General features: G+C 37.5%; 1 protein-coding gene and 2 pseudogenes across 5 annotated transcripts in view; 2 read left to right on the top strand and 1 right to left on the bottom strand.

Moving 5' to 3' along the window:
- The window catches only part of STK3 (serine/threonine kinase 3), a 310598-nt gene that overhangs the window by 81792 nt on the left and 209286 nt on the right, over positions 1-19520 (top strand). For 2 of the 3 annotated variants that reach the window (XM_082432736.1, XM_082432737.1), the window contains exons 5-6: positions 5477-5641; positions 6164-6331. The exons of the other annotated variant lie outside the window; for it this stretch is intronic. In XM_082432736.1, the coding sequence (XP_082288862.1) occupies positions 5477-5641; positions 6164-6331 (333 nt within the window). The remainder of the gene's footprint in view (positions 1-5476; positions 5642-6163; positions 6332-19520) is intronic. 3 annotated transcript variants of the gene reach the window in all.
- LOC309646429 (cell division cycle-associated protein 3 pseudogene) lies at positions 6339-12503 on the top strand (annotated as a pseudogene). The gene has a single exon. The product of its transcript is annotated as a cell division cycle-associated protein 3 pseudogene (transcript).
- Positions 16064-18200, bottom strand: LOC309646423 (coiled-coil domain-containing protein 127 pseudogene; annotated as a pseudogene). The gene has a single exon. The product of its transcript is annotated as a coiled-coil domain-containing protein 127 pseudogene (transcript).

Here is a 19520-nt window from a genome sequence, read left to right as displayed (position 1 = left end):
CCTATTTATTTATTGACAATTTATTGTTTTTCTAAAGGATTTGGGAGCTCTTTATGTTCTAAATAATTCTGTATACTAAGTATCTTACTGTATTTGCTGTGAATATTTTTCTGTTTTCTAAGCTTATAGTTTTTATGCAGACAAAGCTAATAAATTCTCATAATTCTTTGGTTTTTTTGATTAGAAACTCTTCTTGCCTACTGATTTGATACTTACTTTGATTTTTGTTTACTTTTGTTTAACTGTTTTTAAAATGTTTAAATAATTCATCTATGTGTTCTTTTTGGCGGGATTAAGCGTCTGTTTTCAATAAAATACTCAGAAAGCTACCTCTGATGTCTTCAGTTAAGGTTACTTTTCAAGCTAGGTGAGTCTGCTTACTTGCTGAGTTCATTTACAGGTATACTTGTTTTGTTTGGCTGGCACACCATTTAAAATAATTCAGATTTGAATGCTAAGGTGAGGTAGGCCTTCTGTCTGATACACAGGGCTGCTATTCAGTTTTACTGTTTGTTTCTGGCTGGTATCTATTCTTACTGTTGTTAACCAATGTAGCTGTTCTGACTGTTTGGCTTTATGGCTCGTGACTGTTCTGATTAGACATTGCTTTTACTCTTTGTCAAATACGTATTTTGAATATCACCTTTGGAACAAGCCTTGCAACTCCCTATTTTCTTATATTGAGACTAATTCATATATTCATGTTTGTGACATCTGGCAGTGATGTGATAGTCTATAGAGTATAGACTGTCCCACTAGTATAGAGTCAGAAGACACGTGGGCTTGCCCCTTAAATAGTTGTGTTTGACAGAGCACTCAGTTTCTCTGAATTTGTTTCCTCATCTATAGAAAGGGACGATAAAGTGTTTCTGTTTATTTAATTGTGTGAAATGCACATAAAATACTCTATAACTGTAAAGTAATATAAAAATTTAAGTCAACATTATATTTCTGTGTTCTAGAAAATATTTGTTTACTTGTTTATTATTGTTTAAAATGATTATATTGAGGGATAGAAACCGTTCATTTTGTTATTGAAGTTAAAAGGCGTAAAGTGCAGATACCACATTTGAGCCTTAATATTCAAGTGGATTGTTAAAATCATACTGTATACAAATAATTTTAAATTGAGACTTATCCATGTACTGGTATGAATGATTGGATATTGCATCATTTTTTTTGATTAGGGGAAGATATGAAATGACCCCCTGAAGTAGGGGGAGAAACGCATAATGGGAGAGGGGCTTTAGAAACTTTACACGTTTGCTTCAGATCAGTCCTCTCCACCTTTAATAATTCAGGGCTAAATACAGGCTGTGGCCTCAGGTATTCTTGTAAGCTTTGTACAAACTAGGACAGTCAGTTTCTTCACCACTGTAAACCCAGCACCTTTAACAGGACTTACACGAGAGAGCCAGTGAAGTAGATACTTGTTGAAAGAATAAAAATGGATGTCCAAATTAGTGTGAATTTATTATTTATTATAGTCTTTTGTTAAGAAAAGACTATGAAGATATTTTGTTAATATGTTATAAAATCAGAGTTGGAATGAACTTTTGAAGTCTTCTAGCAAAGCCAGGCAGTGCATGAATCAGTGTAATATACTGATATAGTCTTCCTTTATAGTCTTCCTAATATAGTCTTCCTTTAGTCTTGCTGTGGATTTGTCCAGTGGCAAATGCTTTACAGCATTCAATGCTTTACAGCACTGAAATCAGGTAGATCCTGAGACCTTGAAGTATAGTAGGTCAATTTAATTCTGAACTTTCTCTAATGCAGCTCTGAAATATAGGGTACAGGAGCAGAGACAACAAATCAAAGAGTTAATGAAGGATTAGTGACTTGTTGGTTGGAAATAGTGGAATGCCAAGAGGATAAAAATTGAGGTCTAGGTAACTGAAAAGGTCAGCATTGAAGTAACTAAACACGACACAGTTTTTTGGACTGGTACTGCTTTTGTAACACCCCGAGCTCTTTAATCTTTATCCAGGAATGTGGAATAGGGAGAGGGGAGAGAACCCAGGCCCATATGACAGCACCACCACCTTGCATACCTCTGCAGTGGTGTGGTGTGGTGTGATGGCCCTCAGCAGCACTCCTGCCTCCACTCCCCCACCATGGCTGCAAACCACTAATTAAAAAAACTGGGAACATCAGATGTGAATATCTCTTTTCTTTTAGTAACTGCAAGTCTGTACCCATTCATTAATTATTTATTGAGTGCTAACTGTATGCCAGGCATGTTTCCAAGCATTGTGGATACATCGGTGAACCAAAGATCTCTGCTCTTGTGGACCCTTTTCTTAGTGCACTACTGTTCAGTACAAACATAACATGAGCCACATATGTATTTCTAAACTTTCTAGCATCCACATTTAAAAAAAAAGTAATAGGTGAAGTTAATTTTAATAATGTATTAAATATATTAATATATAATATTAATGTTATAACATCTAATAATATTTTATTAATATCAATAGCTTATATTAAACATGAACAGATTTAAAATAAAATAATTAATATAATTAATATATACATATCATGTAAAAGTGTAAGCAGTATGTAAGTTATATGTAAGTTATTAATGAGATACTTTACATTCTCTTTTGGTACTAGGCCTTGAACTTTGGTGTATGTTTTACATTTATAGCATATCTCAGTTTGGGTTAGCTGCGTTTCAAATGCTGGGGAGCTACTGTATTGGATAGTGCAGCTTCAGAACATACCGCTTGCTCTCTGTGGACCATGAAGTCAGACCATCTGGTCTGAGGTAGAGAATCAGTTCCTGGAAGTATTAGAATTTTCAAATAATTCAGACTCCTTACCCATGACCTGCGAAGCTTTGCATGATCTGTACAATACTTTATGAGAATATATATTGGTGTTGTATTCAAAGGTAAACCACCTGGCAATTTGCTTAGAAATTTTAACATGATAAGGGTTTTTTTTTTTTAATTGAGGTGAAATTCATATAACATAAGATTTACCATTTTAAAGTGAAAAATTCCTTGGCATTAGTGCATTCACAATGTTGTGTAATTACTACCTCTGTCTAGTTCCAAAATATTTTCATCAACCCCTATTCATTAAGCAGTTTCTCCCCATTCCCCCTCTTCCCCTAGCTCCTGGCAAGTACCAGTTTGCTTTCTTTCTCTATGGATTTACCTATTCTGAATATTTCATATAAATGGAATCATACAATATGTGCCCTTTTATGCCCAGCTTAATGTTTTTGAGGTCCATCCATATGTCCATACTTTATTCCTTTTCTTGACTGAATAATATTCCATTCCATTGTATGTGTATACCATAATTTGTTTATCCATTCATCTGTTGATAGATATTTGGGTTGTTTCAACATTTTGGCCATTGTGCGTAGTACTACGAACATTCATGTACATGTTTGTTTGAGTACCAGTTTTCAATTCTTTTGAGTATTTACCTAGGAGTGGGATTGCTGGGTCATATGGTAATTCTGTGGTTAACTTTCTTAAAAAAACTTTCCAAGGAACTTAAATATTGTTTTCCACAGTGGTTGCACCAGAAATACATGAGAATTTCAATTTTTTCACATTCTTGCCAGCACTTGTTACTTTCTATTTTTTTTTAATTTTATTATAGCCATCCTAGTGCGTGTAAAGTGGTACCTCATTGTGGCTTTGATTTGCATTCCCTAATGACTAATGATGATGATGTTGAACATCTGTCTTTTCATGTGTGACCATTTGTATATCTTCTTTGGAGAAATGTCTATTCAAGTCTTTTGCCATTGGGATTGTTTGTCTTTACTTGGTTAGTAAGTTAGAAGAGTTCTTTATATATTCTGGATTCCAGACTCTTATCAGATATATGCTTTGCAAATACTTTCTCCCATTCTGTGGGTTGTCTTTTCACTTTCTTCATAATGGCCTTTAATGCACAAAAGTTTTTAATTTTGATAAAGTTCAGTTTTATCTGTATTTTTCTCTTGTTGCTTGTGCTTTTGATGCTGTATCTAATGATACATTGATACATTGCCCAACCCAAGGTCGTGGAGTTTTACCCTTATGTTTTCTTCTAAGACTTTTGTGGTTTTAACTCATATTTAGGTTGTTGATCCATTTTGAGTAAATTTTTGTATATGCTGTGAGGTAGGAGTCCAACTTCAGTTTTTTTTACATGTGAATATCCAGTTGTTCACCCAAGTTATTTCTTGGCATGAACCACTGCGGGATTGGTGGCCGTGGAAGCAAGCTTCTTCCAGTAGTTATTTTCACATTTTACATAGTCTTTATATTTTTATATTTCCAATTTTTACTGTATCTTCCTGTTATCCCACTGTGTGTGAGGCATTTGAATTCTTTCTGATTTTCTTTTTTTTCTTTTCCTTTCTCTCTCTCATATAGAGCAATGTCCTCTATCTCTGTATAAATTGAGATTCTTTCCCTTCTCTCAATTTATTTCTTTGGATTATGCTTATAGTGGTTATGCTTATAGTGTGAAGTAGGTTTTATTATCCTGAGCTATTGATATTACTTGGATGTATTTAAAAACTAAGAGGATGTTTTTGATAAAAATAGGGACTTTCACAGGTTACACTTGAATAAGGTTTGTCAAGAGAGGCATGGTGGTTAAAAACATAGATTATGATCAGAGAGGACTCACATCTTGGTTCCATCTTACTTGTGTGTGACCAGAAGGAAGTTACTGAACCTCTGTAATAACTTCATTTGTCAAATAGTGATAATAATAGTATTTACCTTATAGAGTTGTTATAAGGATAAATGAGATAATGCATGCAAAACTCTTAGCACAATGCCTGGTACAGATAGCACTGCCTCTACTGCTACCACTACTAAGAATCTTTTTTCCCTCCTCTCTCCTCCTTGGCCTTCTTTTCTCCTCCCTCCTCCCTTTTCTTTCCCCTGACAGCCTTTGTTCGTGTTCCCATTTTCCTAGTCTTTCTCTGACATTTCCATTTTTGAGTTCTCATTATTAGGGTCAGAAATCTGGGACCTGGGTGGATTAGGAATGACCTGGCTGGAAGGAGGAGGAGTGGTATTGGTGTGAACACTTCATGCAGGAGACTCTTGGCAATCCACCCTTTCTCATTTCCTCTCTTTTATGTTAACACTGTTGGTTTCCATTTTCATCAATAATTGAAGGCACCACAGGGAAGGGTGTCTGAATTTACTTTTTCAGGACAGATAGCTGCGATATTGCCACCTCAGTGTTAGATGATATAGGGAATAGTGATTTCTTAGGGTCATGTTGTTTCTTGAGATATGTTACATGTTAGGAATGACATTGATAATTTTAAAGAAAGGAGAAATTGAATGATGACATTTTCTTTCATCAGAAGTTCTCAGTACTTTACCTTTTAGCCTTTTCCTAGAGGCTAATGATCTTTAGAAAGAAGTGCTTGTTAACAGTGCTCTCTTGTAAGAATTTATCTAACATGGCATTTCAGTTGAGTTTTTAAAATATTTCTTTCCAGTTAACAGAAGATGAAATTGCAACTATTCTCAAATCTACTTTGAAAGGACTAGAATATTTACACTTTATGAGAAAAATACACAGAGATATAAAAGCTGGAAATATTCTCCTCAATACAGAAGGACATGCAAAATTGGCAGATTTTGGAGTTGCTGGTCAGTTAACAGTAAGTGTAATACTTTTGGAAACACTTTTGGTTTATATGTCCAGGTTTGAGTATGACTAAACTTTGATAATATCTTTTGGGGGTTATGGAAAGAAATGCATAACTTCATTATTATCAGGGAGAAGGAGCCATTATTTACATATTATTTATTACTTTTATTTACAATTTAAGAGACATTGATTGAAAATGAAAATATATATTGTCATCAAAATGCTTAAATATTCAGAAAGGAAAGCTACATTTGTTCATTTCTGTAGCTTTTATTGTTATAGTACTATCTTTAATGACTGTCTTTAATGAAGGTAGTGGAGATAAGTTACTTGTGGACTCTTGGTTATTTCAGAATTCAAAGTTTCTAAGTATGTCATGTCACAACTAGTTGAAATTTTAGGAAAACAGTCAGTTTCAGATATAACCTGTAGTATTTGAGGGTTTCACATATGTAGTTTAAAGAGTATGTTGGCAAATACATTTCCTTAGTGTTTTTGTAGTAATATTTACGTCTGTGTAATGCTTTTGCAGGATACAATGGCAAAACGCAATACTGTGATAGGAACTCCGTTTTGGATGGCTCCTGAGGTAATTCAAGAAATAGGCTATAACTGTGTGGCTGACATCTGGTCCCTTGGCATTACTTCTATAGAGATGGCGGAAGGAAAACCTCCTTATGCTGATATACATCCAATGAGGGTAAGAATATGTCAGTGTTAAAAGTGTTGCCGTTTTGTAATGTCAGTGGAAATAAATATAGAGTAAAAAAGTTCATTTGAATTTGGGTTCTGTGCAAAAAATAGTAAAATTATCTGTCAGGGATTAGTGACTGTTTGTTAACTTCTTTCCCGCCTCGTATCCTTAATTGGGAGAAAAGAAGTGAAGTCTGTATTTCTCTCTACGGTCGCTGTTTTTCTCCCCCGAAAGTATACCTGTTAAATTCCCCCATAATTTTAATAGAAGAAAGGGTTGGTAAACCCCACTACATTATTCAGTTCATCGTATTCTGAATGTAGTAGTGGGAGGCTTGGAAGAAATCGCTTCTTTTCTACCCTCCCCTGCATATTGTACCTTTTTGTGTTTTTGTTTCTTGGTTTTTCCTTCTCTGGTCTGGCTAATGTTAAAAAAAAAAAATCCTGATTTCTAATATTGCTATGTGTAAGTGAATTAGGCGTATCTTTTTAGTGCTTAGTGAGAAAATGGAATTCCTTTTTTGAACATTATTATACGCTTCTATGAACTCCTTTTCTAGGATGAATTTTAGAGTTTTACATGCGTACCTTGCATATTCAAGTCTAATTGCCAGTGCTTTATGGTTTGTGATGATAATAGTTTTAAAATTTATTACTATGTGAATCTCAATTCATTATAGATAAGTACATTTATCTTTGTAAACTTATTGCCCTCTAGTGGCTGTATTCAATTCAAGAAGAAAGGATATAGGAATGAAGGGAGAAAAGAGGCGGGGGAAGGAGAGAGAGTATGTGTGTGTGAAGAAGAGAAGAGAAGAGAAGATGTTTTCAGGGTGATTGGAGAAATGTGAAGTAAACGGATGGGAGGAAAAAGAATGCAACATTTTAGAATATTTGAAGAAGAATAAATTAGAATTATATCTGATATTACAATGCTATTGTGGATTGAATTTCAAGTGTAGGTAATAGTGTACTATTCTGAAATATTTAAAAATCTTCCTGCCACTTAAAGAAAGATAATTCTTTGAGGAATATAATTGTATATAGTAGAGTATCATCTTCCTTGTACGTATAAATTCCTCTTGCTAAAGTGAAACAAAAATAGCATGAATTGTTTGTTTGAAAATACTAAAATGAACTATAACAAGGTCAGCATAAAATCAACAACACAAATTCTCATTTCTTTTCTAATTATTAAATATCTTTTGTACTTTTAGTTAGAATGTTTTTAGGGTGACCCTCAAACTAGATGTATTTGAGTTTGAGTTAGTGAGGTTAGCTAAACTATCCAAGACAGCCTAGCTAAGTGCCAGAGCTGGGATTTAACCCAGGACTTAGATTATTACTGTTCTGCTTCCTCCAGTATAAATCTCATTTCTTCCAACCAAATAGTTCCACATATTAAGTTTGACCATGAGGTAGTCTCTCTAGCAGGTAGTAAAGGATTTAAAAAGTAAAACACACTCAGTAGCTTCCCTCATCGCAAATTACATGACACTACTCTTCTACAACCAAGTATACTCCTAATCCAACATGATTTCTTAAAAAAAAAAAAAAAAAAGACATACAAAAAAAATATATATCCATGTCTAAGAACTGAAAACTGAGTCAACCATTTTTTTAATTAAAAAAAATAAAAAAGAATCCAGGACCTCCTTCCTGCCCAATTAATAGTAAAATCAACTTGAGAAGTTCTGGAAGACTTGGCTTGGTTAGGGGTGCCAGTTAAGTTAATACCCATACACGGCATACTTACACATCTTCCATCTCCCAGTTCCTACTGTACGTGACTGGGTAGACACCTGGCCCGTCTTAGTGTGTGCGCATGCCACTGCCTGTTGGAAGATCACTCACAAGCATTTAACATGGGGTCAGAGGACAGGTATCTTCATTTTGTCTGGGAGTGGACAAAGGGATATGGGAGTGTTAATTCACAGAATTAAAATGTCTTGATGGGAATGTCTTGGATGACGACTTCTCTTGTAAAGCTTGATATAGCAGGGTGCAGCCTTTCTCTGTGGTCTGATGTCTCGGTGTCCCTGTTGGGGTGCTGTGCCAGATCCTAGAGACACTGGTCAGGAGCATGCGCCAGCCATACTCCTTCCCTGACCTGATGGGGGGCTTCAGCACTTTGCCCTCAGACATCGTATGGCCAGAAATCGCGACTTAGGGGTGAAGCCCACGATCCCCTTTTTCTCCCGCTTTACATAGTTAAATTTTGGCTTGAATGACATGTTCTGTGCTCATGAAGTCTACTTTCTTACTTTTCATTTTATCTTTTTACCCCCTATGGTAATTTCCTAGGGCTGTCATAACAAATTACCGCAAATTTGGTGGCTTAAAACAATAGAAATTTATTCTCTTACAATTCTGGAGGCCAGAAATTTGAAATGAAGGTGTTGACAAGGCAGCACTCCTTCCAGAGGCTCTAAAGGAGACTCCATTTTTTGCCTCTTCCAGCTTTTGGTGGCTGGCTGCCAGAAATCCTTGGCATTCCTTGGATTGTAGCTGCATCACTTCAATGTCTGCCTGCATCTTCACATTAACCTTCTCCTCTATGTGTCTGTGTATTTTCCTCTTCTGTCTGTCTCAAATTTCCCTCTGCCTTTCTCTCAAAAGGACACTCGTCATTGGATTTAGGGCCCACTCCAATAATCCAGGATGATCTCTTCCTGCAAAGATTTTTTTTTTTATTTCAGATGAGGTCCCATTCTAAGGTTCTGGGGATTAGGATGTAGACATATCTTTTGGGGGCCGCTTTTCAACCCACTATATCCTCTATAATCTGTTCTCTTTTTTCAAATTGTGTATCGTTTAAGATCAGTAATGACTAATTTCAGGACGTATCTCCTTTTCTTTCTTTTCCCAATTTTTTTTTTATTGTGATAAAATACACATAACATAAAATATACCATTTTAACCATTTTTAAGTATACAATTCAGTGGCATTAAGTACATTCACATCACACTGTCTACTACAGAAATTTTTATCATCCCAAACTAAAACTCTGTACACATTAAACAGTAATTCTTCATTATCCCCTCCCCCCAGCACCTCATAACCACAGTTCTACTTTCTGTCTCTATGAATTTGACTATTCTAAGCATCTCAGATAAGTAGAATCATACAATATTTGTTCTTTTGTGTCTGGCTTCTTTCACTTAGTATAATGTTTTCAAGGTTCATTCATTGTTGTAGCATATATCAGAATTCATTCCTTTTTTTAAGGTTGAATAATATTCCATTGTATGTATGTACCACATTTTGTTTAACCGTTCATCTGTATGTGAACACTTGGGTTGCTTCCACCTTTTGATTGTTGTGACTAATGCTACTATGAGCATGGATGGACATTTATCTCTGTGAGAGTCTGCTTCCAATTCTGTGGGTATATACCTAGAGCTGGGATTGCTGGATCATGTGGTAATTTTATGTTTAAGTTTTTGAGGAACCTGCATACTATTTTTTGTAGCATTGTGCTATTTTACATTCCCACCAGCAATGCACAGGGATTCCAGTTTCTCCACATTCTTGCCAATACTTATTTTCTGTCTTTTGATAATAGCCATCCTAATGGAAGTGAAGTGTTATCTCATGGTTTTGATTTCCATTTCCCTAATAACTAGTGATGTTGAGCATCTTTTCATGTACTTATTGTCCATTTGTATATCTTTCTTGGAGAAATGTCTATTCAGGTTATTTGCCCATTTTTAAATTGGGTTGTTTTGTTGATTGAGTTTCTGGTCTCATTTTAATTGACTTTTCTCTAGTTTTGGTCTGCCTTTCAGCCAACATTTGCTGGCTGAAGTCTCCTAGCCCTTTGACTTTTTACTGCCTCTGCTTATTGTTCTTCCAGCCATCCCCTGTCAGTTTTTGTACCCCAGTTCTAATACTCAGTCTAAGTGCCTTTATAATTCTTCCTTTGTAATCAAACCATTGGAAGGTCTTTGAGTTAAAATGGATTTCAGACTTGCTAGTCTACAAGTAGAGGATTGCTTATTTGTATTTAATTATTAAATTACTTTGCTTCGTGCAATAGATGTGTGCTGGAGAATTTGTGTAAATATTTAATAGTTGTAAATTGGCATTTAAATTTTTGGGGATATTATTTTTTTAAAATAATTTTTAATGATTCCTTCAGTGATGAGCATAACACTCTTGAAACTTACCTGCCATGTAATTGTGTATATTTTTATGACAGGACATATCCATTTTAGCAGTAATACAAAATTTAATCATTAATATTAAAATATTTTTGATTTAGTATTAATGTTAAAATAGGAGAAATGCATATTCTAATGTGGAGGCAAGAAGTCAACCTTTGGACCAGTTGGAGAATATATCTGCTGTCCTACATTGGTTATTTTATGTTAGAGAAACTCAGTGTTACCTAAATGTGGATGTTTGATTTTTAAAGACAAGTACCCTCGCATTTTCTTCTTATGTTCTTTTACTTCTGTTCCCCTTTTCTTTATTTCCTTCTACAAATATTTAGGCACATTTATCATGTCCCAGTCAGACTTTGAGGATGTAGTGGTAAGCAGAGCAAGTATGTTTCCTGTTCTCTTGGAACTTCCATTCCAGTGATAACTAGCATTCTAATAATAGACTTATTTAGCTTTCCGTGTGTGTGTGTAGAGGGTGTGCATATATATTCAGTTGTTTAGAATGTAAGACCGTATACTGTAACAACTTTTATTCAATTATAGGTATGTATGTATATTACAAATTATAAAGGATCATACGCCTATATGATTTTTATTATTTTGGCATTACATACATTACTTGTTTTTCTCCTTTGAACTTATCCTCATCTTCACTTTTTCCCCTCTCCCCACTGCTGCCTTTACTTCCTTTGACTGTTCCCTGTTGCCTAACATTGTGTGTACATGAATGCTCACACAGTCCCTTTCATACTTTTCTTTCTTTTCATACTGCCTCTCTTCCTCCCTATCTGTTCCCTACATTTTTCTGCCTGATTATTTTAAGTGATACCTTGATTCTACTAACTATACTTTCAGATCAGAAATAGCCAAGGATCCACAGGAGTGGGCAAATTGGATCATTGGAGAATTTCAGTATTACTTCCAGGACATGTGGTTTTTCACTCTATTTGAAAGTTAGAGTTGTTCTGCCCTGTGGTCCTAATACATATGGGAGTACAAGGCATTCCAGCCCCAAAATTGAGGATTAAGGTTTATTACAGTGACAGTTTCAACATATTTCTGTCTAGTCGGAGTTATTATTCTTAAAGAGATGAATAAGCAAGGAAAACAGAATAAACAGATCTCAGCTTCTCTTGGTTGAGTCTGCTGAGGTCACCCCGTGGGTTTCAGAGGGAAGGCAAATTCCCACTGTTAATTTATAATCAAATCTTGCTGTTGGTGTTGCCAAGTCCTCTGTAAACAAGATTAGTTTGGTAACTACTGAGGAAGCAATCATCATTTTCTCACTGACATACTACTTATGTGAATATGAATTGTAGTGTTGGAGACATATTTCCATTAAGTGTTGCTTAGATAAAGAAGTATGCTAGGAGGATTGAGCTGCTTCGTACGCAGAGGTGGAATTGGGGCCCGGCATCCCCTCCTCGCCTGGGCTGGGCCCTGCCCCATCCTGTTTCTCCTGGTTGAGGTGGGCTCAGCCAAGAGCGTCCCCGTCATTCCAGCGCAGCCCGCCGCACAACAAGCTTCTGGCTCGAGTTTCAGACCCGCATTCACCCAGTGCTGGTGTCCTGTGCACTCCCATCCAGGTAGCAAGCTCTCCACAGCCAAACCTGCCAGCAGGGGAGCAGCTGGAGGGTCCTAAGCAGGCCCAGGACTCAGATCCCCATTCTCCTACCCTTGGCATTGCACGGACACCTATGAAGACCAGCGGAAAGCCCCCAAGCCCACTGGTGAAACAGCTGAGTGACGTATTTGAGACTGAAGACCCCAGATTAAGTCTTCCCCCAGAACCTATTCTGCCCCTAGAGACACCTTCATCCTCTCAACTGGACTTGCCTCTGGGCACCCAGTTTTCCCTTGAGGATCCGACTGAGACTCCCTTCCAAGCAGGTGTTTTCCAAGGAGGAAACAGGACATCCCTCAGAGACCCCTATAGCCAGCCAGGGCTTGGACAAGCCCTTGAGAGACCCCGACACTCCTTGATCTTCAGGTTCTAAGCGCAGCAGACAGAAACCAGACAGCAAGGTGCTAGGGAGATATTCTCTCACCATCCTGCAGGGTGACAACTCCCCGGGACTCTGACACCACGACAGGGTAAGCGGCCTTCTCCCCTGAGTGAAAATGTTAGGGAACTAAAGGAAGGGGCCATTCTGGGAACTGGACGACTTCTGAAAACTGGAGGATGAGCATGGGAGCAAGGCCAGGGCCATGGCAAGGAAAATTGGCACTTCCCTTTGGTAGAGAACTAGGCTGTGCATGGGCCCAGCACCGGACTCACCACCAGGGGCCCAGTGATGTTCTGTGTCCTCTCACCCCTTCTTTCCCTGGGAGACTGGAAAGGCTCATTTTCTTCAACTCCCCCTATACTACCAACTCTGCGACTGAGAGCTTCCTTAGCTTTCTTTGTGTCTTATGTGTTTCTGTATATTGTAGGAAGTGATTTAAAAAAAAAAAAAAGAATTACGCTAGACTCCATCTATTTAAGATTTTGATGTGGGATACTGACAAAGGCAGTATTTCTTTGTATATGTGTGGGAGCATTCACAGGAGACAACTTAAATTGGTTTATTAATGATTAAAAGATGATTTAGGTTTCATACTTTAAAATTAATGAATTAATTAATTTTATTATTACACTGTATTTTTTTTATATACAGCAGGTTCTTATTAGTCATCCGTTTTATACACATCAGTGAATACATGTCAATCCCAATCGCCCAATTCATCACACCACCACCACACCCCCCTGCCGCTTTCCCCCCTTGGTGTCCTTACGTTTGTTCTCTACATCTGTGTCTCAGTTTCTGCCCTGCAAACTGGTTCATCTGTACCATTTTTCTAGGTTCCACATATGTGCGTTAATATACGATATTTGTTTTTCTCTTTCTGACTTACTTCACTCTGTATGACAGTCTACAGATTCATCCACGTCTCTACAAATGACCCAATTTCGTTCCTTTTTATGGCTGAGTAATATTCCATTGTATATATGTACCACATCTTCTTTATCCATTCATCTATCGATGGGTATTTAGGTTGCTTCCATGACCTGGCTATTGTAAATAGTGCTGCAGTGAACATTGGGGTGCATGTGTCTTTTTGAATTATGGTTTTCTCTGGGTATATGCCCAGTAGTGGGATTGCTGGATCATATGGTAATTCTATTTTTAGTTTTTTAAGGAACCTCCATACTGTTCTCCATAGTGGCTGTATCAATTTACATTCCCACCAACAGTGCAAAAGGGTCCCCTTTTCTCCACACCCTCTCCAGCATTTGTTGTTTGTAGATTTTCTGATGATGCCTATTCTAACTGGTGTGAGGTGCTACCTCATTGTAGCTTTGATTTGCATTTCTCTAATAATGAGTGATGTTGAGCAGCTTTTCATGTGCTTCTTGGGCATCTGTATGTCTTCTTTGGAGAAATGTCTATCTAGGTCTTCTGCCCATTTTTGGATTGGGTTGTTTGTTTCTTTAATATTGAGCTGCATGAGCTGTTTATATATTTTGGAGATTAATCCTTTGTCCGTTGATTCGTTTGCAAATATTTTCTCCCATTCTGAGGGTTGCCTTTTTGTCTTATTTATGGTTTCCTTTGCTGTGCAAAAGCTTTTAAGTTTCATTATGTCCCGTTTGTTTATTTTTGTTTTTATTTTCATTACTCTAGGTGGTGGATCAAAAAAGATCTTGCTGTGATTTATGTCAAAGAGTGTTCTTCCCATGTTTTCCTCTAAGAGTTTTATAGTGTTTGGCCTTACCTGTAGGTCTCTAATCCATTTTGAGTTTATTTTTGTGTATGGTGTTAGGGAGTGTTCTAATTTCATTCTTTTGCATGTAGCTGTCCAGTTTTCCCAGCACCACTTATTGAAGAGACTGTCTTTTCTCCATTGTGTATCCTTGCCTCCTTTGTCATAGATTAGGTAACCATAGGTGGGTGGTTTTATCTCTGGGCTTCCTATCTTGTTCCATTGATCTATATTTCTGTTTTTGTGCCAGTACCATATTGTCTTGATCACTGTAGCTTTGTAGTATAGTCTGAAGTCAGGAAGTCTGATTCCTCCAGCTCCGTTATTTTCCCTCAAGACTGCTTTGGCTATTCGGGGTCTTTTGTGTCTCCATACAGATTTTAAGATTTTTGGTTCTAGTTCCATAAAAAAGGCCATTGGTAATTTGGTAGGGATTGCATTGAATCTGTAGATTGCTTTGGGTAGTATAGTCATTTTCACAATATTGATTCTTCCAATCCAAGAACATGGTATAACTCTCCATCTGTTTGTATCATCTTTAATTTCTTTCATCAGTGTCTTATAGTTTTCTGCCTACAGGTCTTTTGTCTCCCTCGGTAGGTTTATTCCCAGGTATTGTATTCCTTTTGTTGCAGTGGTAAATGGGAGTGTTTCCATAATTTCTCTTTCAGATTTTTGATCATTAGTGTATAGAAATGCAAGAGATTTCTGTGCATTAATTTTGTATCCTGCAACTTTACCAAATTCATTGATTAGCTTTAGTAGTTTTCTCGAGGCACCTTTAGGATTCTCTATGTATAGTATCATGTCATCTGCAAACAGTGACAGTTTTACTTCTTCTTTTCTAATTTATATTTCTTTTTCTTCTCTTATTGGCTAGGACTTCCAAAACTATGTTGAATAATAGTGGTGAGAGTGGACATCCTTGTCTCGTTCCTGATCTCAGAGGAAATGCTTTCAGTTTTTCACCATTGAGAATGATGTTTGCTGTGGGTTTGACATATATGGCCTTTATTATGTTGAGGTAGCTTCCCTCTGTGCCCACTTTCTGGAGAGTTTTTATCATAAATGGGTGTTGAATTTTATCAAAAGCTTTTTCTGCATCTATTGAGATGATCGTATGGTTTTTATTCTTCAATTTGTTAATGTGGTATATCACATTGATTCCTTTGTGTATTTTGAAGAATCCTTGCATCCCTGGGGTAAATCCTACTTGATCATGGTGTATCATCCTTTTAGTGTGTTGTTGGATTCTGTTTGCTAACATTTTTTTTTTTTTTGCTTTTAAATTGAGGTGTTTTAATTATATGTCATTGCTCATAAACACACACAAGGGTATCAACTGGAAATAAGAAACATTTTTTCCCCTTTGGTGGGGAAGAGCTTCAAAACACCACAAAACTTCGACAGTATCACTACCTTCCTTTCTCATCTATTAGGCAGTCCTATCCACTACCTGACAACTTATAACTGTAATTTTAGGAGAGAGAAAAATAATTTGAGGAGAAAAAAGAATTTAGGGAGTGATAAAAACAGACAAAAAAATGACTTATAGTAAGGATGAATATTATATTTCACATTCTTAGAAACAGTTTTTCCCTAAAGCTATGAGGTTATACTGTTCCGCTTAATAAAATATTGACAGCTTAAAAAATGCACCTGAGAAACTGCGTCCTTAGCCGCTGAGGGGGACAGAGAGCTCAGAGGGTGGCGGGAGTAGAAGGCCACTGCTGAAAGGTGGCTGTGTGCATGTGTGGCCACAACACAGGGAGCGCTGGCAGAAGGAAAACATTGGGTAACCCAGAACACACACCGGTCTGACGCTGAGCCATTCACTCCTGTCTTACTTTTCCAGTATGGCTCTCTCCACGTTCTTAAACTTCTTCAGTTCGACCATTAGTTCCCAATATCTGAGATACAGCCACATAAGCCTCCCATTGTGGCGCTTGTTGGTATTCCAGACGTCACCACAGTACGTGTCGTGCTTGAATATGTCAGGCCAGCCGCCATCTCTAGGTCAGCAGCAACTGGGTCAGTGGACGCTCGGACCAGCAAGCTCTTCTCGATCTCCAGCTGCTTGTGGCGAGGGAGAACCAGACTGCAGTAGATGCTCTGTCTTTCTGTGAGAGCGTCCTCGAACTCTCTCAGCAGAAGCCTGGCTGTCCGTTGCCAGTCCTCCTCCTTGTCCAGGCAGCTCAGGTATGCACTCCGCAAGGACTGCCCCTTCTCCTGCAGGACCCGAGCCCGCTCCTGTTCCAGAAGCTTCTTCTCTTCTACCATCTTGCACTCCTGAGAGATGAGGGCTTCTCCGTAGCTAGTCATTCTGTTTTGTTCCTTTTCAAGTTCCAGGGACAACTGTGCCACGGCCCGCCGACTTTCTGAGATCGTGGCCTGGTACTTGGCTTCGCGGTCCCGCTGGAAGGCAGCTCTTCTCTGATGGTATGCTTCCCTCTCTTTTTCTATTTCTTTTCGGGACTCCCTAGACCAAATCCAACGAAAAGCAGCCAATCCCAGCATTGGAACCAACAGGGCATAATTCCATCTGCTTCCATCACCCCCATCAGCCCTGGAACTGGGCCGGATATTCCGATTTGGGGGGTCATTTAAGTTATTCATGGAGATACACCTCCGGCCGGGAAGTCGCGGCCCCTGTGCCCCTGTTTGCTAACATTTTGTTGAGGATTTTTGCATCTATATTCATCAGTGATATTGGTCTGTAATTTTCTTTTTTTGTAGTATCTTTGTCTGGTTTTGGTATCAGGGTGATGGTGGCCTCATGGAATGAGTTTGGGAGTGTTCCTTCCTCTGCAATTTTTTGGAAGAGTTTGAGAAGGATGGGTGTTAGCTCTTCTCTAAATGTTTGATAGAATTCACCTGTGAAGCCATCTGGTCCTGGACTTTTGTCTGTTGGAAGATTTTCAATCACAGTTTCAATTTCATTACTTGTGATTGGTCTGTTCATATTTTCTATTTCTTCCTGGTTCAGTCTTGGAAGGTTATACCTTTCTAAGAATTTGTCCATTTCTTCCAGGTTGTCCATTTTATTGGCATAGAGTTGCTTGTAGTAGTCTCTTAGGATGCTTTGTGTTTCTGCGGTGTCTGTTGTAACTTCTCCTTTTTCATTTCTCATTTTATTGATTTAAGTCCTCTCCCTCTTTTTCCTGATGAGTCTGGCTAATGGTTTATCAATTTTGTTTATCTTCTCAAAGAACAGCTTTTAGTTTTATTGATCCTTGCTATTGTTTTCTTTGTTTCTATTTCATTTATTTCTGCTCTGATCTTTATGATTTCTTTCCTTCTGCTAACTTTGGGTTTTGTATGTTCTTCTTTCTCTAGTTCCTTTAGGTGTAAGGTTAGATTGTTTACTTGAGATTTTTCTTGTTTCTTGAGGTAGGCTTGTATAGCTATAAACTTCCCTCTTAGAACTGCTTTTGCTGCATCCCATAGGTTTTGGATTGTCATGTTTTCATTGTCATCTGTCTCTAGGTGTTTTTTGATTTCTTCTTTGATTTCTTCAGTAATCTCTTGATTATTTAGTATTTTTTAACCTCCATGTGTTTGTGCTTTTTACATTTTTTGCTCGTAATGGATTTCTAATCTCACCGCATTGTGGTCAGAAAAGATGCTTGATATGATTTCAGTTTTCTTAAATTTACTGAGGCTTGATTTGTGACCCAAGCTGTGATCTGTCCTGGAGAATGTTCCATATGTGCTTGAGAAGAAAGTGTAATCTGCTGGTTTTGGGTGGAATGTCCTATAAATATCAATTAAATCTATCTGGTCTATTGTGTCATTTAAAGCTTGTGTTTCCTTATTAATTTTCTGTTTGGATGATCTGTCCATTGGTGTAAGTGAGGTGTTAAAGTCCCCCACTATTACTATGTTACTGTCGAGTTCCTCTTTTATAGCTGTTAGCAGTTGCCTTATGTATTGAGGTGCTTCTATGTTGGGTGCATATATATTTATAATTGTTATATCTTCTTCTTGGATTGATCCCTTGATCATTATGTAGTGTCCTTCCTGTGTCTTGTAATAGCCTTTATTTTAAAGTCTATTTTATCTGATATGAGTATTGCTACTCCAGCTTTCTTTTGATTTCCATTTGCATGGAATATCTTTTTCCATCCCTTCACTTTCAGGCTGTATGTGTCCCTAGGTCTGAAGTGGGTCTCTTGTAGACAGCATATATATGGGTCTTGTTTTTGTATCCATTCAGCGAGCCTGTGTCTTTTGGTTGGAGCATTTAGTCCATTCACGTTTAAGGTAATTATCGATATGTATGTTCCTATGACCATTTTCTTAATTGTTTTGGGTTTGTTTTTGTAGGTCCTTTTCTTCTCTTGTGTTTCCCACTTAGAGAAGTTCCTTTAGCATTTGTTGTAGTGCTGGTTTGGTGGTGCTGAATTCTCTTAGCTTTTGCTTGTCTGTAAAGCTTTTGATTTCTGTCAAATCTGAATGAGATCCTTGCTGGGTAGAGTAATCTTGGTTGTAGGTTCTTCCCTTTCATCAGTTTAACTATATCATGCCACTCCCTTCTGGCTTGTAGAGTTTCTGCTGAGAAATCAGCTGTTAACCTTATGGGAGTTCCCTTGTATGTTATTTGTTATTTTTCCCTTGCTGCTTTCAATAATTTTTCTTTGTCTTTATTTTTTGCCAATTTGCTTACTGTGTGTGTCGACATGTTTCTCCTTGGGTTTATCCTGTATGGGACTCTCTGCACTTCCTGGCCTTGGGTGGCTATTTCCTTTCCCATGTTAGGGAAGTTTTCGACTATAATCTCTTCAGATATTTTCTCGGGTCCTTTCTCTCTCTCTTCTCCTTCTGGGACCCCTATAATGCGAATGTTGTTGCGTTTAACATTGTCCCAGAGGTCTCTTAGGCTGTCTTCATTTCTTTTCATTCTTTTTTCTTTATTCTGTTCTGCAGCAGTGAATTCTACCATTCTGTCTTCCAGGTCACTTATCCGTTCTTCTGCCTCAGTTATTCTGCTGTTGGTTCCTTCTAGTGTATTTTTCATTTCAGTTATTGTATTGTTCATCTCAGTTTGTTTGTTTTTTAATTATTCTAGATCTTTGTTAAACATTTCTTGCATCTTCTCGATCTTTGCCTCCATTCTTTTTCCGACGTCCTGGATCATCTTCATTATCATTATTCTGAATTTTTTTTCTGGAAGGTTGCCTATCTCCACTTCATTTAGTTGTTTTTGTGGGGTTTTATCTTGTTCCTTCACCTGGTACATAGCCCTCTGCCTTTTCATCTTGTCTATCTTTCTGTGAATGTGGTTC

This window comes from Balaenoptera physalus (assembly GCF_965194825.1).
Source record: "Balaenoptera physalus genome assembly, chromosome: 17".
NCBI lineage: Eukaryota > Metazoa > Chordata > Mammalia > Artiodactyla > Balaenopteridae > Balaenoptera > Balaenoptera physalus.
The sequence above is the reverse complement of the archived record's forward strand: the minus strand, read 5'-3'. Positions and strand labels throughout refer to the sequence as shown.